Source organism: Ischnura elegans, chromosome X (genome assembly GCF_921293095.1).
Source record: "Ischnura elegans chromosome X, ioIscEleg1.1, whole genome shotgun sequence".
NCBI classification, from domain to species: domain Eukaryota; kingdom Metazoa; phylum Arthropoda; class Insecta; order Odonata; family Coenagrionidae; genus Ischnura; species Ischnura elegans.
The window spans coordinates 89,071,988-89,092,903 of NC_060259.1; the positions used below are offsets into that span (position 1 = coordinate 89,071,988).

The 20,916-nt window shown below is 37.9% G+C and overlaps 1 protein-coding gene across 2 annotated transcripts in view; it reads right to left on the reverse strand.

Annotated features, from left to right (window-relative positions):
* The window catches only part of LOC124171575, a 108,447-nt gene extending 90,217 nt beyond the window's left edge, over nt 1–18,230 (reverse strand). For both annotated transcript variants that reach the window (XM_046550754.1, XM_046550753.1), the window contains exon 1: nt 18,092–18,230. In XM_046550754.1, coding sequence (XP_046406710.1) covers nt 18,092–18,130 — 39 coding nt within the window. In that variant the 5' untranslated portion in view covers nt 18,131–18,230. The remainder of the gene's footprint in view (nt 1–18,091) is intronic.
* Between the last annotated feature and the right edge of the window lie 2,686 nt (nt 18,231–20,916).

Consider the following 20,916-nt stretch of genomic DNA (forward strand, 5'->3'; position numbering starts at 1 on the left):
AGCTAGTACTTTATATTCAATACATTTTTAACATTCTTATTGAGAGTGATATAAATAGAACTATAAATCAATTATTGGCCGACAGAACTTCTTCAAAGGTTAATATAACTCAACTCAAGATGGACTCAATATTTTTTATTATTCGTACGAATGCATTCAATAAATGAATAAATGATTTTTAATGAATTTGGTCGAATTACTTATGGAACAAACCTCATATACAGCCTGTCGGCGTAAAATAGAATAATTACGTTACTCTGAAGGGCAGAATGTACAAGGTGCTGATATTTTTTAAATCGCCACCTTTAAGCTATACACGCCCTATCAAGTCTTGCGCGTGCACTTTTTAATTTGGAGTTGGCAGCCGACAGCTGGAGGTCAATTGCGCCAAGATGTAAGGCACTTGTATCAAGGGGAAGGACCGCGGCATAACATACAACCGTTGGAGCGCTGTACCTGAAGATCAGTCGGTGCAGCACTATGGTACGAATCTTCGTCTCTACTCCCATTCCGAGACTTGCCGTAATTTATTTCCGTGATATAATACACAATCTTGCAGAAGTAAAGCGTATATGTCAGAACGCAGGCTCGGTCATTGGAATCAAAAGCAGTCTTGTGCATGTGAGTGACGGTGACGTATTTTCAACTCGATATAAAATGAATAAGCGTGGTTAACTCGATATGACTGATGGTGGCGTATTTCTAGCAATGAATTTTATCCAGGGGAGGGCCCCCGCTTCTCCCGCTTACCCTGGCGGGTATTCCACACCCTCAGACACCGCCATAGCACATATTACTTGAAGGTTAACAAACTGAAAAGGGTAAAATTTAATGAATAATATTTTGAAACATGATGTCTAGAGGCTTAAAGACACTTTGCTTAACCCTGGAAGGAAATTAAAATATCCTCTCAAAGCTTATCCGTTTTTCGATAAAGCATGAAAGATAGCAAAAAAATCGCTGTTCTTTCGAAGCTCTTCGTCTTCAGCGGAAGAATTTCAAACAATCCCCGATCCCTCTGCTCCTATTAATCAGCCTCGAGGTGCTTTGGTTCGTCTTCGGCGAACCTTGATTAAAAGCCGTCGATCAAACGCTGGCGGCGTGATTACAACACCTGCTCTCCCATAGCACGGACCTCCGCGTCACATCTTCCGGATATGCGGACAGTGCAGACGACACTTCCTTCCTTCAGGCTCGGTCGAATGTAGTGTTTGTTGGTGACTCATTTAAAACATACTACGCTATCGTCTTGAAATTAAGAAGAGTTCTCGCGTTGTCCACCGGGTCCAAGAGTCCAGAAATACTGAATTCGTAACATTAAAATGTCTGTATAGTCTCATCTTTTTATTAGAAATACAACCTCGAAGCTCAAAATGTTAAAGAAAGTACATAAATACCATAATGAGCCAAAATAGCACATTAAGTAGTCGAAAAATCCGGTCATTCTAGATTTTTAAGGTTAACGGTTTGATATAGTAGAGGTTTATGTCTACGTGTGCAATTCGTTTTTTTATGGTGTTGGGCCCAAGTTATGAGGCTCAAATTCAGAAATTCAAAAATTAGGCACGCATAAACATATGCAATAAAAGGCATGGTAAGTTTTCAGGAAGGATTTTTAGCTTCGAAATCTTCAGATGGTACTTGCTGAAAAATGTACCATTTCTTGCTTAAACCTCCACTAAAAACTTATCTACTAGTATCACGGGTTCACGTCCCGTCCCGTTTTTTACCATTTTCAGCTGCAATGCCCTCCTATCCAATATTAAGTTCTTGATCGCCCTAAAAATGGCCTCCTTGCATCCTTAAAAAAGATGGTACGTAAAATTTCTATCAATTTATCTATGATTACGTATTCAGATATTGACCATTTCCTCAGTTTCAGCCCATTGTGCACCGGGACTTGAACCCGGCCTCTCATAGTTTGAAGCCAGCAATCTAGCCGCCATTTTAACCAGCTCCCCAAGAAACTCGTAATATTTGACTCGTACTTTTCATGCTTCTTTGTATGGGGGACAATGACGACATCAACGGGGTTACATACAGCAGGTTCCATGCCATCCCATTAGATGTCCATTGTCTTTTGTGGTGCTTTGTCATCGGTTTTCAAAATCGTCTACAACGCGGCGATGAGTGTAGAGCAACCCAATTTTAAACAATAACTTGTGGTATTGTAGTTGCAATTGCTAGGAATAGCATTGAAAAGTTATAAGTTTGATAGATATAAATAGAAATCATCAGTAATATAAATACCCCCAACAGAAACAGTATGGGCGGTTGAGTTAATAAGCTCATGCTTTCTTTTCAATACCGACCAAAATTTTCAATTTATTAGCTTTCCACTGCCAGCATCAGGTGACAAAGGCAACGCGACGGTCGTCCAAGAGGAAGAAGAAAACAATCAACCACCTACTCCTTCAGCCTCCCCCATCCCTGACACGGATACCTACATATATGAATTTAAATTCCCACCTCTTTAGAATCCCTTGAGAAAGCGCCCAGCATCAGTCGGGAAGCGTTGGGGCCACCCAAAAATTGGTGCGGCGACAAAGCCCAAAAGCTTTTTTTTATTCAACATGACGAGTACCCGCGAAAGTTTTAACGAAGAATAAAAATTTGGTTAACAGCCCTGATATTATTTCTCAGTGAAACTCGGGTCGCTTTGTCCGTCAGCGACGCGAGTGGTGACTTTTGTAGACCCATTTAAAGGAGCTGTGGTTTAGAGCGCGTGTGGAGGCCGACTAAAGAATAGGGTAGCTTCCTTCATCAAAGAAAACGAAAGGCATTGATTGAGACTTGTTACCCACCATTAATGTATTCATAATACACAAATTATTTTGTTTTAGAAATCCCAGTTTAGACGAATGGCAATGGTCAATTTAACCGCATTTGAAAAAGGCAAGATTGGCGTCCATGCGATGTCACTCCACGTGACGTCACAGGGACCTAGTTTCTATACGATTAGATAGGAGTTTTACATCGTCTGAGATTACCAATGCATGCATGAGGCACAGAGCTCAGGGAAAAATCTCTTAATAATCACACATTGAAACTGCCCAAGGTCGGAAAGTTTTCATCGTTTTATAGGGTATTAATAATCCTTATTTAAGCCAAGCTCTACGTGCTACCAGCCTGCATCGCAGCCAAGCATATACCCTCGCCCCAAGGTTACCTCACACGGCGACAGCAGGAACCATAATAACGTCACGTGGGGTTTTCCCGGCATTCATACTTAACCGTCGCGTTTTTGCGCGCTTGAAAATTTTCACTTTTCATTTAATCGCGAAAAATAGACATCGTCATTTAAAAATCTAAAAGCGTGAAATGCGTACTCCAGGAGTAATAATCTTTAAATTTAGGCAATGAAAAAATAATAGGAAACCACCCCATTATAATATGTGAGGATGGAATCCTCCGCGCCTACGAGCAGAGCACATTGGCCGAGCGGTCGCAACTGCGCATCGGGAAGCGGCGACCCAAATCGCCGTGTCCGCAGACTCGGGAGTTTTTGTTCTCTGCGTTCGAGTGCCGATGGCAGTGACAGCTGATGCCGGCAGTGGAAAGCTATTAAATTGAAAAATTAGGTCAGTATTGGAAAGAAAGCATGAGCTTATTAACTCAACCACCCGTCCTCTTTCTGTTGGGGGGATTTCTATCGCCTTTTCACTCGAGGCGACACATAACTTCCTCTAAACTAGTCTTTTTTTCGGCAAATTACTCGTTCAAAACTTCATTTTTCACGTTGAAATTTTCAGAGTATATATGGTAAAACCTAGTCAACATTTTCCTGTACCTCGAATTCCACATTTATGCCTCAGTATTTTCCCAAATGCAGAAATTTAATATTTGAGAAACAGGAAAATATTGACACATGTGTATTATATACCCCCAAGGAATTTTCAGATGATTCTAAGTTTGAATAAAGAAATTCATCGTAAAAAAGAATACATTCAGACGGAAGTTATTAGAATGCCATCTTAAATGCTAATTCACGAGTATAATGATAATTTAAAAACGACCAAATGAAGTTTTTTTTGCCATATAATGGAGTGAAAGAATAGTATTCAAAGGCATATAAAGGGGGGAGAAGAATTGAAGGGGTCCACGGTATGATCAGAGGGTCTCATTAGGACAACTTTTGACTGGGAGGAGGATATTAAGGAAGGCCACGATTCGATAAAATTAAATAGTTTAAGAGGGATTCCAACTATCTCATAAAGGATGAGGAAAGAAGCAGTAAAGAGCCACAGCTTGTACATGTATGCAGATCAAGTAGAGGATTTTATGGTGAAGAATTAAGATAGGAATCACTAATATTAATCATTCGACGAACTCTCTTGGAAAATCTTCGAATCGGAACGGTTTTGAAGTGACCGGGCGTTAAAAAATACCGGGGGAAGTAAATGTTGGGCGGGGTTCAATGCAAGGGGTAAATCTCATAACCGTGTCTCTTAAAAACTTCGAGGGGGTTTTGAGCCCCTTGAACACCCCCTATAATTTTTACAGCCTTGGCTTGATTAACCCATTAGTGCATAAGGTTATTTTCGTCAAATATTTATTTAAAAAGTTATTATTCTGGCTATTAAGGTTCATTTTAACTAATTTATGCAATTTTTAAATTTTTACAATCAATAGTTTAAATAATACAGGATATATCGGACGCCATGCACTGGGGGCAGTAGTGTGGGTTGGTGTAGTGCATTCCTATAGATGTTTTGCTGAAATTATTTAATAGATGAGTACAATAATCATGGCAGTGATTTGATGTTAAAAGACGATACATAAAGAGCATATAAACTAGAAACATTATACATTTTGACACTTTTACATTATATCCGTAGAAAATTTTTGGATGAAGGCCTACGTTGCATTTATTACAAAAGACGTTTGCTTCCCCTTTACAGTTTACTCTTCGTCTTCATGTAACGATAAATTGTGACCAGAGGTTTAGGCGATCAAATCTAACAAAAGTAATGGGAACCTGAGTTTGATTTTCTTGGATAGATGATTTTCAAACATTTTTAGCATAATCAAGGCAAGTGACCTTCGATATTTCGATATGCTGTGGATAATAGGCTCGTCCGCCAATTTTTTCGAAAGTGTCGGTAATGATAGATTTTGAAAAACACAGAAACCCTTTTGTATTCCATCATTCGATCCAGCGGCGACCTCTCGAGATATTAATGGCGAAAGATGTACGGGTTAAATCCTTCCGTGGAGAGTACATGATTTCACCGACTCCTGAGAAGTTCTCTCTCTGACGGGGTACTTGAGCCCAAAATCTTATGATACCATCAACTCATGAAAAGTGGGCAGCAACTTTCGCGTTTTTTATTGAAAACGTATTAAAGAATGGCTGAATGAGGAAGGATTTATAATCGCCATTGCATATATTCCCGTCCATCTACTGATTTATTTTAATGAGTATCAATTTCGGGTAGTAGTTAACGGCACATTAATTGTATCCAATTAAATGAAAAGATTCATCAAATCCGAATTGAATGCAGATTATGAATACTTAAACCGATAAATTTAAGGACAAATGAAAACGTAGTCGGAAGTACATGTTATCAATCATCAGCGAAGAGGATTAAAATCGATTTATTCATTGCCCTACCATGTAAAAGAGCGTATATCTTGACGTCGTGAGGTTAATACAGATTCTTCAGGTTCGACCACTTGTGTCTATTCGAAGAATTTTTTTGCTGACGAATGACGAATTAAGTGGAATCACGCCTGACTTGAGTTTTAAAAATTAGGTAATCAGCTACATATTATTATAAAGCTTATAAATCGAGTACTAGCTCCAAAAAATGTGTTTGGAGGAGGAATTTAGTTTTTGGCGAAATAAGATCAAGTGATAAAACAACATCTCGAGGCATGAATGTGCCACCCCTAAGTGCTGTGTATAGGTGAGGAGTATTTCCTGACCTTCTTGAGTCACTAGCGAAAAATGGAATTAACGAATGAAACACAATTGAAAAAATCTAATTGAGGCTAAGGGTGCAAAATTCACGTATAATAGTTTTTTTAATGAAGTAATTTTATTTTCTCTGATAATATATTATGATTTACATAGTGATTGACGATGCTGTTAACCTATCGTTGAATCATGAGATACCTACTCCCATTTCTATTAGAATAGCATTGCGAGTGGAAACATTTAAAGTGTATTTAAGGAGGTCTTAAATTTAAAGTTATACATCTAGGCTTTTCGCAAAATTTTCAGACCAATTGAGTCAATAAACTCCTACTTGTGATTACTTCCATATCTTAGTGGGGTTTTACTTGGAGTAAGTGCAAGTATACTACCATGTTCTTCATTCACCTTGTGTACACCATTCATCTTCCTTGTAGCAGTGAGTATTATTTGGTAATTTGCGATTCAATTTCTGCACCATATTTCTATATTTCCGTTATTTATTGTGAGGAACCGCATTTAATTTAAATAATTATAGGGAGAATTATGCCGTATGTTTATCATCATGCCAATTTTAGCCGTAATTCTGGACCTTGATTGTTCAATTTTGCTAATCACAGATATGAAAAATGTTGTCCAGCAGTTTGTACCTACTCTTGAGTTGAATTCCATTGTGTGCTTACACTCCGATGTATAAAAACGCCTTGTCCACGCATGCAATTTCAGATTCTTTAGTGTTATTAGACAATACGTCACATTTTATTTTATACTAATAGACATTTTTAATACACTATGCGTCAATTCATATATTTTCAAATACTCTCTTTTAAAATATTAAGTTCAAAAAATATGTGAGCGATTCATCACACTCGATGCCAATGAAATAGTTCTGTTGCGAACCAAATATTTTTATTTCCCTGAATTGAAGGAGAGAAGGGAATTTATCAGCATATTATTCTTATAAGTGATTTATTAGCAACCTATCATTTTTAGGTAGCAGTGAGACAGAAGTAATATCTCTTGGAATTCAGATGACGCCAAATACGCCTTCGAAAGTATAATTACGTGCCTTTTATAAAAATAATCATAAGTACCCCTTCACGAGACAGATTATCCACTCGTATCTCCATTGTTGCATTTCAATAGTGGTCACTCGTGCAGAAGCATATCGTTCTCTTTTTTATATTACCTATGAGGTGAACATAAAAAAAACATATGGCGCTACCTCGCACCCACAAGAGAGTCAGCGAAGAAACAATTGCGCACGGGCCGCTCTTCTAAGATCAAATATACTCATCAGTTCTCACGATTTCTGCACAATAATCAGAAGTCGAATCCAAAAATAAAACTCAAAACTTCAATAGTACAATGGGAAATGGAAAATTTATCAAATGAAATGCATTTCAATATATTTTATCAAAGGCCTGACATCTCTATTTCTGCAAGAGTTTCAAATTAAATGGAAATAAGATTTCTATAGAAATAAATAGAATATTTAGAAAAGCTATCGCTGTAGTCAGCCAATTAAATCCATTAGACTCACCATTTGAACTTGGATTTCGCCATTTCAATTTATGCTCCTTGCACAGAAGACAGAGATCGCTGTCGCTTTAATTTGCTCGGCTAAAGAGAATTCGATGAGTCCTCATCTTATGATTAAAATAGTGGAGGCCTCGATGGATGAACGCCAAAAGAATAGGAAGTCCCCGTTCACACCCTCCCACCCACACCTGTAGATGCTTCCTCACCAAATTCACTCTTGCCATTTACTCTGAAAGACGCTTTGTAAAAAATGCTGAAATAAATTAAAATTACGCGCTTAAACAAAAATGAGCTTCACAGCCGTGGGGTATCAATAGAAATATTGGCGCGTACTCGACGACATCTGCCTTTCTCCTAAATAAATAAGAAAGAGCACATTGCTGCACTTTTGAAATTGAGTTATTTCTCAGCTGCAACAATGTCTTTTTCGGAGTTACTCCTCGATTCTATTTTAGCATATCGGTGCTATTATTCTTCCTGAGATATCATCTTCCATGATGCACAGCTTGAGCTCACATAAACGTATGAAAACCGATTGAAATAAATGACAACGACACTATGCGTTCCGAAGCTTCACTCCACTTTCCCGTTAATGCCAAATAGATCAAACTCCAATCCAGGACTTCACTTTTTCCAGGCAAGTGGCCCAAATGACGCAGGAAAAGAATCCCATCGAAACATCGGCAGCGATGGAGATCGAGGAGCTTACCCGGATGAATTCCCGAGAAAAAATTACTACCAAAGCTTATTTTCTCGCCAAGTTCCCCAGGTTCAGCGTTCATTTTTTTTTGTAAACGTCATCATTGACTAATGCGTACTGGAATCTCACGCTAAGCGAATTTCATGCTTCATTATATCAATGTTATTTTTCATATGTGCCAATTGGCGTTACCCGGGGATTTGAACGATAGACCCTTCGATCACTTGCCCAAAGCTTACTCAAATGCTGGGTACAGCCTCACGACACTCCATAGTTAAAATTTTCGAAAGATAAGGAGGCCTATGAAAAGGAAATTTTTCTTTACTGACTACGAATTACCTAGTAAATTTAAGTCATGACAAGGCTCATTGCTCTCTTTCTCACGCACGCATCGTCGGAGACTCCATTTTCTGGAATAGGCGAATTTATATATGTATGCCAATAACTGAATTTAACTCACAGCAGCAAATTTAACTCTCAGCATTATTCAAATGAAATATGTACCCCATTTGATGACATTTATGGTTATTGGAAGCGTTAGAATTTATAACAAACTAGGCAAAGGCTGAGACTACAGTGAACTATTACACTCATCTACTTAATCAACCTTAGGGCCGGTTTTATAATGTCTGGTTAAACCTCACGTTCACTAACGTGGAGATAACGGTAACGTGGAGTTTAACGAGAGGTTGAGTTTTATAAAGCAAATCCTACCGCCGGTTTGAAACTTCTTTTACTTGTCTAACTTGTGTAGAGTACTTCAGCATTTCAAAACGCCCGCCATTTTCAACAATTTAAACTCCACGTTAATCTTTTACCCGAGGGAAATCCATGGTTTAGTTTGATTACCACTTTAACACTCAGATTTGACTTAACCATCGATTGTAAAACAGAATTTTGGGACTTAACCGACGCTTAGCGTTAACTCCAGTTCAACTAGACATTATAAAACCGGCTCTTAGAGTTTCATTTCTTCTCAATCTTTCCTATTTTTTCCATAAGCTGATATTCCTGTTGCTCTGCACATGTGAAAAACTTCTTGCGTGTTCCTCCCCCTCCTCAACCTCCTCCCCACCACTTCTCCCCCCCCCCCACTCCTCTCCCTCCCCCTTGTCACCTGGTTCACTCGCTCGTGAATTTGAGGACGGCACGGCCTGAAAACTTTTCGCGTCGGCGCTCCAACGGACAACGGATGCTCAACATTATCGTTTGGAGCAGGGCGGAGGTTGATGGGTGAAGAGAATGGAATGAAGGCTTAGCCATGCCACCACCAACTACAGCATTTCGTCTAATAATGGTTTCGAAGCCTCTTTTTGCAGACTGAATGATTTAGATAGGTGAGGGTAGAGCTCTCTCTCCACTAACTTAATGAATTAAATTCAAAGTAGATCAATTTCCCTGGCCCACCTCGCATTTCGAGGATATTTTTGGTGCCAGAATTTCAAGCGGGATTTGAACCCGGGACCTTGACATCACCAGTCCAAAGTTCACCCCACTCTAGCCTTAAAACACCGCGTATAAAAATCCTCGAAGGACGAAGTTGCCCATGGAAAAGAATCTTTGCTTAGTAAACCCCTGCCCCGACTGTGAGTGTCATACGCCAATGGCTCAAGTCCACGGTGATTTCTTATCCTCACCTTCTCGAACCTACTTTTGGATTCTACCACGTTTTACTATACACGCCTTCATGTTTGTTTGTCCTTCCGGGAAAAACCTTGCAAATCGTATATCGCTGAAATTTTCAGAATAGCTCAAAACTGGATGGCTATACAATGGTTTTACATTTTTAACATGATCAGAGTAGTATCTCGATTAATATTCAGAAATAGAAAAATAAACAAAGATTTGTTAAAAAAAATAGCCACCTGAATTCAATGGAGGTGCTTCAATCATTTCATGTGTAAGTTCCGACGTAGCCCAGTTGTTACCATGGCCGTCTCGTGTAGCCGTTTTTCTTCTCAAAGAAAATGATTATGATGATGAGTCTTAAAATATTTTAAAATACAAAAATATCATATTTTATAAAAAAAATACGTTTTATTTATGTTTACACCTATGGCCCCTTAACTTATAGATAATTTCAAATATGTTAGATGAGAAAGTTACAATTAGTTTTAAAAGAACATTTCAGATTTCACAAACGAATAACGTGGTGCGCATGAGAGATTATAATATTAATACAAGCCGGTCAATAGATATCGTCCTTGTCTCTTAGTGAAAACGAAAATAATCTTACGCGCACACGTTTTATTCTTTTTTAATAAAACGTGTTTTTTATATTGTAAAACATATTTACATATTTTAAAGTTATTAACTATAGAGTGAGTCGTTTTACCTTAGTTCCTGGAAATTTTAGACACCTCGAATGTAAGTAGAGAGATAATTACGCCATGCAAGTAAAGGAGAATGGGTAAAGTGGTATTTGGCACATCTTAACTACGCATCGTTAGCGTGCAAAACCAAATTTTTACGTGAAAAATTGGAGTGGGGTCGCAGAGATCGAGTTCCTCGCTTTGCACTTCTTAACAGAGCCATAGCTAAGCCAAAACGGCCAATTGAAGGAATCCTACGCGTTTTGTCCACCGTGAACGTGGTACAAGTTGACTGCACCCACCGAGTAGGATGTTTCATTTGAAACTGTGCTCAGAAAGGCTAGGTCTTCACGAACAGCAGTTGTATCATTGGAGGTTCTACCCCTTGCTGTGCTATATATCTTTCTAGTTTTTAGACTTGAAATCTTGGAACTTTCCACTGTCTAAGGGTGTTAAGGTGAACCACGCACGTTTCCAGAAATTTTCGTCTGGGGCTTCAGTGTTATGGGGTTGCCTATTATAATATTTTGGATATTAATCCACACGATTCCTATAATTATTGATTTCATCAAATCAACTATATATTTCATTTGAATAATGCTGATAATCAAATCATCGTTTGTCATTGGAAGACATAAAAAATATATCAATTACAGAAAATAGAATGCCAAAGGATACATACTCCGGGGCCAGTGGTCTCCTCACCATAATTATTGCGGGTAGTCGCTACAAAGAAAAAACTTTCAAGGGGGTTTAAGCCCCAGAAGACCCCCCGAGATACTTTCCCGAGGCGAACAAGTATAAAGTTCCCACATAAGGTCATACTTCCCAATTCTTGACAATTTTGGCGGAAAAAAGTAATACCTATATGCTTTCATTCATCTATTTAGCGAATTCACTAAGATTATTTCATTTTTATCAGCAAGAAATTTTAGGAAAGGATTCCTAGCTATGAACAATCATCTGGAAAACTCGATTAAAAATGCAATTCTAGGAAAATTTGTATTTGGTATGAATATCATATTTTTTTAGTAGTTTAAATTCAGACTTGTAACTTTTGTCATTATTCAATGTTTTATTTTAGTTAACTGAATTTTTAGCATTATCGGTGTCAGTAATGGGTTCCTTTTCCAGGTGGTATGAAAATTTCCTGGGAACTGATATGAAAATACGGAGGTAGAATATTCAAATGCATTTTCTTCTTAACATACTCATCTTTTGAAGACGTAAATCATTTTCATTTCTTTTGTCAAACTTCAGAAAACGCAAGTAGGCCCTGTGAGAATAATCAGCAAAAAGCCAAACTTGTGCTACTTATTTCCATTGGTCATATTTATGCCTCAATAACATATCCAATATCACAATACATTGGTTTCAATTTGGGTAGCTTAACTATAAATCCCAAAACTAACTGGTCGCTGCTCCAGCAAAAAAGCGTTCGAACATTTCCCTATCAAGATTAGGCAAAGAACAGATTGTCGACTTTTGTGGAGTACATTCGACAGAAATCCAGCTTTATAAAAGAACATAAAATATACGCGCTGGAAATGCTTAAGTGTCAGTATGAGCAGGGGCGGATCCAGGATTTCTTTCTGGGAGGGGCACAAGCAAGGCCGTATCCAGGATTTTGTTCAGGGGGGGGCACAAGGATACTTCGTCATACAAAACGAACGAAATGATAATGGGACCGTATTAAAAATCGAGCATATTTTTAAGGGTCTGGGGGGGGCACGTGCCCCCGTGCCCCCCCCCCCCTGGATCCGCCTATGAGTATGAGGATAGTGAGCTACGGGAAATATTAAATACTATGGCGATATTGTGTAACCCAATAGGTATATTAAGGTATGCACGGTTAAATAATGGCTCCCAACTCCTTTATCCCTATCTATGTGGAGCTCTTTTCTAGCAAATTTTACGCCAACCCCTATTTCACCACATGTGAACAATAGTAGTGGTTATCGCAAAAGAAACAATAAATAAACCAGTTTATTTTTTATGAAATAATAGCATGGATATGTTGCAGAAAAATCTTTCTCGTGCAATGAGGTAATTCTGATGAAATCCACGTGAAATATAGCCAAATTATAAGTAAACTTTAGGCATAAATGCATGGCGAGGAGGAGAAAAATACCTGTAAATATTAAAGTATATGAAATTATTAAAATGACTCTATCACTCAAAATTTGCCTGCACCATTCATGTTGCAGTGTAATGCACCGATTTTGAAGCCAAAATTCAATTTTCTCGATTTCATCCACAAACGTCTTTTGAGATTCTTATGGCAAAAACTTTTGTTAAATATAATACACCAAATCACAAATCGCTGCAATTTCTAATCATACCTTTGATTGATCTTTAGAAACCTTTTGCAACACCTGATGTTTACAATCCTAATTTGAGTTTTCCCAAGTTCAAAAGTAATGCTAAAATCCTATTATCATGCTCCCATATTGCCACTTTCCTGGTGTCTACTATATTATTTTAAAGTAGTAATACGTCCCGGTTTTGCCGGTACAATCACGGTTTAGACCGCTTTTGAGGACTTCCCGTCGTTGGCCGAAAATTCTCTACAATGCCCTGGTTCTATGCAAAAATTATGGGAACAATATTTTTGTAATATCAGTTCATAACAGATAGCGTGACACAATACGGCAACAAGAGTTTAGTTTGTTAAAGACGGAAAAAATAAAATAATAATAAATTTAATCAAGCTTAGTTTTGATTTTACAACCTTATTGCATTGATTAAGGCAAATGGTTTTCGGACTTCACAGGGGACCCCCTCTCCGCTACTTTGTTATTCTGGTCTCGGTTAAAACATTTATGGCCACCCTAACATCATGTGGTACTAAAGTTGAAAAATACTCCAATTGATTAAAATTTCCTATTAAAAAAAGATAATAAGGAATTGTTTTCCGGATATAAACGAATGCATTTGCGTTAAAATTGATTTTTCTATTTCGTATTACAAATGAAAAGCTTGGGCAGCAGTGCTTTTATTCTATTAAATTATTATTTTAATTAGGAAGTAAAACTTCCAATCTGCCCATCTGTCTGTCTGCCCATAACTATGCCAATTTTCCAGGCTATACGTGTAACTGAATTGAAGGGCATAAGAGGGTCATTAACATTATTTTGCAAATTGGAGGGCAAACTACCTACAAGTCTATTTCCTCGTAATATCCATATACCCAGCTGCATATACTATCTTCCGATAAAACCCTCTGAATTCAATCTTCTAAAAAATATCATGGAAAATACACTTCTGGATCTAAATGGATATTTCCTCAGAAAAACTAAATTTAAATGTAGCCCACCCTACAGTAAACATTAAATCATCTACCTTGGTTTTGAATTCCACCCATTCACTTTCCATTTTCTCTCATTATCCGGTTTGTCTTAGAGAACCATTTAAACCGTGATAAAATTTTGAGAGGGCATTTAGAGAAATACATTTTTTTATTAAAGCGCAATGTAGTAGCTCCTCTTGGTTAAGATGAAACTCAACCTCTTTCTTTGATGTTCAATATAGGATTCTTCTCCCATTTGTGGATATCTACTGAACACATATCTTGTGCTTACTGATCGTTTTGCCATTTTCTCTTCCTACACTTAACTTCGATAATCTGGAATGTTTTTTTATACTTTGGGTTGCTACATAGTCAGGAGTGGATTCCTATCTTTGTTCGGGGGAACTTCTATTCAATATCCACTACGCTTTGGTGGTGTATAATACCTATCAGTGCTAATGGGTATGGCTACTGATATTTATGGAATAGTGGCTTTTGACATCAATTATTTTAATCATTGTTTTATTTATTTAAGTGAAATAAAAACTTTCATTGGAGAGTCTTCTTAAAGACTTGCATCTTCTCACTTTCTCCAGAAATTGTGGGGTCGTTCCCTCCTTAATATATCACTCGATAATGGTTGTATACAGCATAAGTTTCAAAAACATGACGATATTTCGCTAATCCCTAATTCTTGTTGAGTTCATTTTCATTCCGCATCTAATTGTTAAATTTTAACCTTGTTTGCATTTAAATGAGACCATTAGTTAAGAGGAAAAATTGTGATTGAGAATTTTCATCGTAAAAGGGAGCTTTTACTGACGTATGTGAGTACGAACAAAAATTGCTATATCTGGTAAAAATTGCTAAAACTGGTATCATACTTTCAGCTGCATTCCAGCAACCAACAACGAAATGTTCTGGTGCCACTATTCAACCCTACCGGAATAAGTTCTGATATCAAAGCGGTCAGACAGGTACCCATATTATCCGTTTCATCACCATGCTATATTTTTATTTAAGGAAAACTTGAAAGAAGCTCAGCACATGAAAGACCTTAATCCTGGTCTCAGGGGGTCTTAGTCCCGGTCAAGCAAAATTATTTTTAAGTGAATGGTACACTTTTGTGCGTGGCTACAAGCGAAATCATTTTTTAGTAGGATTTATTTAAAATTTAACTACAGCGATTTCATTTATGATCCGGATCTAGGCTCTCCATAATTTCCTGCGTATGCTAGAATGACTCACCCTTCATCCCCAGAGATCCATGACTCCAACGAATGCATCCCTGTACAAGATGAATGCGGCAATCAACGAAATGTCTGAAGCTTGTTGGCCTAGAAGACCATATGAATAGATTAACGTGAGATTGTCATCTAGCGTTACGGAAAGTATTCTTAGCATTTGAGTCAAGGAAGCTGCATAAAGAGAGCCTTGGTCTGCCCGTTGAAGCTTGGTATCTGTTAACAAATAGGACGAATTTTAATCGATTTTCACGAAGTTCCTCAGCGCGACGATGGGTGTCGAGCGATCCATTAACTCTTCATATTTGCAGTATACTTTGCGCTTGCGAGGAATAGCATTGAAAAAAATGCATTTTGGGGATTCTATATTCCCTAACATAAATTGGGGTTAACAGCCCTACAAAAGAATTCGTATTTTGTGATCACAAGGTACGCGCCTTAGAGAGTGGAAATAAACGCGTTGCATCGAAAAACGTTTTCTATATTGTTTTAATGTGAAAAAATGCCTCAATTGTTTTACGTCCACGATTTTTATTAAAAATCACTTCATAGCTTCATGAGCAATATTTTTTAGTAAATTTCATTTTAATGCATCTCTTCTTATTATACTTTTTCTACCGGCAGTTAAAATTTACATTAAAACCACTACATAAATTCTGTTATGGAAAAAAATGGAATAATCTAGGTACGCATGCAATAATTTATGATTAAATAAAAACGAAATCACCTCATTATGCTGAGTGCTATATTTAAGCAATTTATTATTGTAACTGCTAGAGTTACCATCGGTGAGCAATTCTGGAAAGTATATTGACCGAAAAAATTGTCTATGACTAATAAACACTGTATTTGAGACTAATAAAGGTTTTGAAAAGCTAAGGCTGCTTTATTTAAGCCGTAGTTTTCAAATTTTTACATAATTTCGATGTAGGTCTAGGTAATTATAGCTTTCAAACTGAGATAACGATAAGAGTTGCGGCATAACCAAGTGCGTACAAAAATTTAATCCGTTTCAAATGACATGAATAGTAGACCTGATTAGTAAGTTATGGTATTCATTGATCTATTTATAACTAATAAAGATTTAATTTTATGCTCGAGGAAGATCTAATTCCAATTAATTTTGTCTTTTTCCATCTTCCAACCAACGAAATTATTCCACAGTGTAATCATCAATACGGAATTTTTAACCACCTCGACATATATTACAATTATTGATACAAGTATGCTGTACATATTTATGTTTCCTGCTGTAGCATTCTAATTGCGCGAAATATTTTCAATTCCACCTTGCCAAATCAAAGATAAAGTGGCAATGATTCGTATTTGCTCAATGCATAATGTGGTACGTAGCGTAATGTGCCCAAATGTTTTGCTGGCCTACATCCCCGATAAGAAAAGGAAGATATTCCTGAAAATGAGGTGTGCTGTATTTTTTTATTGGGAACGAACAAGTCATGCCATTAACGTTTCACAAGGATAGCACTATTAGTCAAATAAATTTCGCTGCAACTATTTTGGATTTTTTTTTCAGTTTTATATACACAGGCCAAAGTAGATATCTGTGTAAGTAAAATTGTATGGGGTATCTATTATATTTTGAGAGTATTTCTATTCTTAAAATGGAGAAATATTCTTTTGTTCTTTTTTATAATATCTATTTTTTCAAGTTACAGCGAGGTGAAATATTACAGAGGAAGGGAACACGACGCAAAAGGAAAGAATAAATAGTATCCCAAAAAACTCCATTCCTAAGTCCAGTAAATAGTTCGTGATGACGGGAAGAGATAATCAGAAGTTTAATGAAGCATTAGAGGTGAAATTTCCCTGAGTAACTTCGTGTGCTGTTAAGTTTTGTCAGCTAGCAGTCATTCCACGAATGCATAGTGGTCTTTTTCCTTTTTGTAATTCAATAGCATAGTCCATCGCACGATAACAACGTTCAATACACCGGTGGCACACCACAAAAGCACGTTCCATTAAATTCTGATTCATTATAACAGAAGGCATTGCCCATGTATGACTTCCTTGGTAAATGAGAATAATTTTGTCCAACCCAGTGTTTCATCTAGCTCAGCACTTAAGTTTCCCCGTGAAACTCTCACAATTTACTTTTCAATACGCGCAAGGCATCACACCTCGCTTTTCCTATTTCAACTGCGATTTTTATTCCCAGATGATGGAAAACTCGCTGTTGTGATCTTGGTCCTTTTTGTATGACTAACCAATTAATCATTTTTTGTGGTTCATCGCCCACTGTTGTGTTTCCTGGAAAAATTCTACGCAACAAAAGAAATGCCAAGCAAATGGCGATAATGGAAGGAGAAAAATTATTCAGGGTTTTCAGGTGTCCTAACAGGTGACTTCGTTGAACTGCTCATTGCTCTTGGCAATTAAATTAACAAAATGTCGTTATTGATCATCCAGATCATCACGTCATATTTAGTCGATAAAATTAATCAATAATACCCAGCTTAGAACACTAATATACTTGATGTACACAGATCTGTCATCACATTAGCCATAAGTAAAAGCTCCCCTGAACCGATTATTAAACTTGAGATTTTACGCTTCACGGACCGGTAAACATGACAATATGCTATCCTGGTTCCCTAGTTCTCTCGAAGAACTCAATGATATAGGAGTTTCCTCACGATGCTCGGAGGTGAAAAATAACGGCACATATGTAGATAGATTCTTCAGTTTAAGTTAGGTCTCCATTTCTGCTTCCAGATTACAGCCTTCTCCGAACCGGAAGTCACAAAAAGGTTTGCGATTCCTCTCTTGAAAAAAAACTAAGGATTCTGATAGAGCACTAGCCTATATACTGGTAAGGCAATGATCCGAGGTTCAAGTCTTAGTCCTGATTTTGCTCTTGACTGCTCACGTGATGTCACTTCAGCGTCCCTGATAGAGAGCTGTTGGGTTTACACCCAGGTATATTGATGGAATTCAACGAGTGTATTATTAATATGAAATGACGACCAGGATGATCAATGATGACGAGAGAAATTTAAAGAGAAGATGGACCCAAGTTCCCTCGGGCTCTCGACAAATGGTGGGGGCACAACACTTGTTGACACCTACCTCTCTGCGGGGCTTCATGGCTGATCCAGTATCCGTCATACAACTACCGCTTTAGTCCCAAAGGCTCCATGGAAAGGTAAACCTCGACGGATGCTCGCGGCAGAGGTGTTCGCTGGTCACTGCGGAATAATCTCGACCAGCGGAAGGCTCGCGAATGACTAAGCGGATGGTCGCCTAGGTGGACAGCGGCGGAAGGGCAGTCGCCCATGCGGCAATAATCCATTGTTGTCGATTTCAGCGCGGGTGGGCGGGGGTTGGGTGCCCCAAGCAGGCCCCCACGCTGGATGCGGATGGCTGGTGGGGCGGTTGTCTCGTGGGCGTGAGTGCCAGAAGTCCGCCCCTTCCGTATTGAACTGTGCGATCCCACGGGGGGCTATCGGACCCCCCAACCCCCAGATTCGGTCGCACCACGCGCTACAAGATTCCCACGTTGCGTGAGATACGCCTTGGTCGTTTGGACCCCTTGTGTGGCCGCCTTTTATGGCTGGTGAACTATTGCTCGCTTCGGCGCTGGGTGTGTGCAAACCGATCAGGAGATCAGAGCGATGAAGAGATGTATAATTGAACTGCACCCAACACTGGCCGTGAGACTTCCCAAAACGGCAGTGAATCTAACGAGTTATTTTAAGGGCACTCATTATCCCCTCCTGCTGCGTCAGGAGGGCGGTCCCTTTTTTCGATTTTTCGAATGTCTTTCCAAGTACCCCCTCATTTTTTGTCAATCAGTGTAAAAACATACAATTTAAAATATTTTTGCATTTGCAATACGGGAAGACGTACTGCATCGCACTAAAAATTGAGAAATTTTGGCTTTTTTGGCTGATTTTCGGGCATGAATGGCGATAAGAAGGCGCTGGTATTGTTCAACTGATTTTCTATGGTAACCAAGGACACATTGGGCATTTGATATGCTGCACTTAAAATTTTTTTCAATTGTAAACCGTGGTTCTCGAGATACGGCCCCGAGAGTGAGCGCGTGCCACCCTAAGTGGCGCCACGTCGCGCTGATGCTCGACGCTCCCAAGTCACTTCATTTGCCGTAAGTCCTATTGTTTTGGTGCAACGTATTGCTATGCAATATTATTAGTCTAATTTCTGTTCAGTGTATGGAATATTTATATGCATCGTGGTAATTAATGTATTTGTTTTCATTTGTTTTTGTTTCAATCCTTCATAATATTCTCAAAGGAACACAGGTTAACGCGTCCTTTGACTCATTAGTTACGGGATCTTCTTTTTTTGGCCGCACCAGCCAGCTGTCAGCTTGTTAATTTAAGAGGTGGCAACCCTAACACTGGTCCTTACGACAGGGGTGCCTATATCCTTGTAAAAACTCATGCTTGAGTAAGCTGTTATAATTTCATGTAGATACCATAATGTGGAACAAAATATATTATTATCTCATTATTATTCATTTAACATAGTTTTATGTATTAATTTGAATAAAATTAAACAATGAACATTATTTTAGTTTCAATAATTTTAGCTTAATTTTTTTAATGCAGGAAACATTTTTGTCAGCATTTATCACACACCCATATATTCTGACGCACAACCCTGATGATGAAGCACTTATTTAAAATTTAAATATTTATGTGAGCTGGCATGCACAAAATATGACGCATTTCCGATATAATTTAACTTTGTTCATCATAGTTCCCTCACTTTTATTTATCGATTTATGAACGAAGCACCAGTTCTTATATTGGATCGCACCCAAAAAGCGATGAGAATTTTTCACAACAACAGCATAATATTGCTTGAATTAGCATAGCAGTATTAATATAATTTCCACTGATATATCCAATGATGAATATAATAATTAATAAGGCTAACACGCAACAATTATAAAAAGTAGGTATGTGCACATTACCTTGCATTTTACTCGTCAGTACGCACACAATTGTGTGCGTCTTATATTTTCGATTTTCTTCCATAAATGACAGTTTAAAAATTGACAGATGGCGAATATAGAAAAAAAATTTGGCTCAATCTAGCAAAAATAAGACACTTTTTTTTATTTAGCGCACCGAAACATATATTACTCCATCAGCAGAACTTGAAAAACATATAAGAACCGTTAAAATGCAGGCCTATGTTATTAGTATTATTAGTACCCAAACAAGAGAAGACAACGCAAACTCAAACTACACAAATTGCTATTTCTTTCTATAGGAATAGCTATATCTTTCAATAGGAATAACTTATGTCATCTTCATTTGCAATGAACTCTCATAATGCTGGATTTCACTATTTCTTTGAGAGCTATACGCAGTGATGGTTTCACTAAAATGTTCATACCAAGGGCTTATGAGTTCTTGAGCCTATGGAAAGGTTTATTGCTTTTAAGCTTACCACATATCCTTCTTTTATATTTAATCTTTGTGGTAGATTAAAAATATCTTCATCAAATCATCCGTACAAAAATGGTAATGTCACATCCATCTGCTGCATATCTCAATTCCTTTGTTTGGCTACAGAGAGGGTGTCCCCAAAGTTTGTACTCCTTCATGAGCACCAACTTAGTATCTAGAAATTTCTCACCCAATGCAACAAAAGCAATTTTCGATACTACACATTTATTTATTTTTTATGGCATTATACCATTCTTCATAGTCTTTCCTATGCCTGGTATTTCCAAAATTGGTTTTTTAACAAGATATATCTCCATGTTTCTAATCTTTTATTTTTAGCAAACCTACAGGGCAATTAACCTCGACCCTTAGTACCAGCAACAACTCGGGCAAATAGCCGATCTTAGGTATTATCGCGCTCTAATTTAGCTAGTTTTCCTCATTAACGAGAGCAAAGGGAAACTGCCCCGA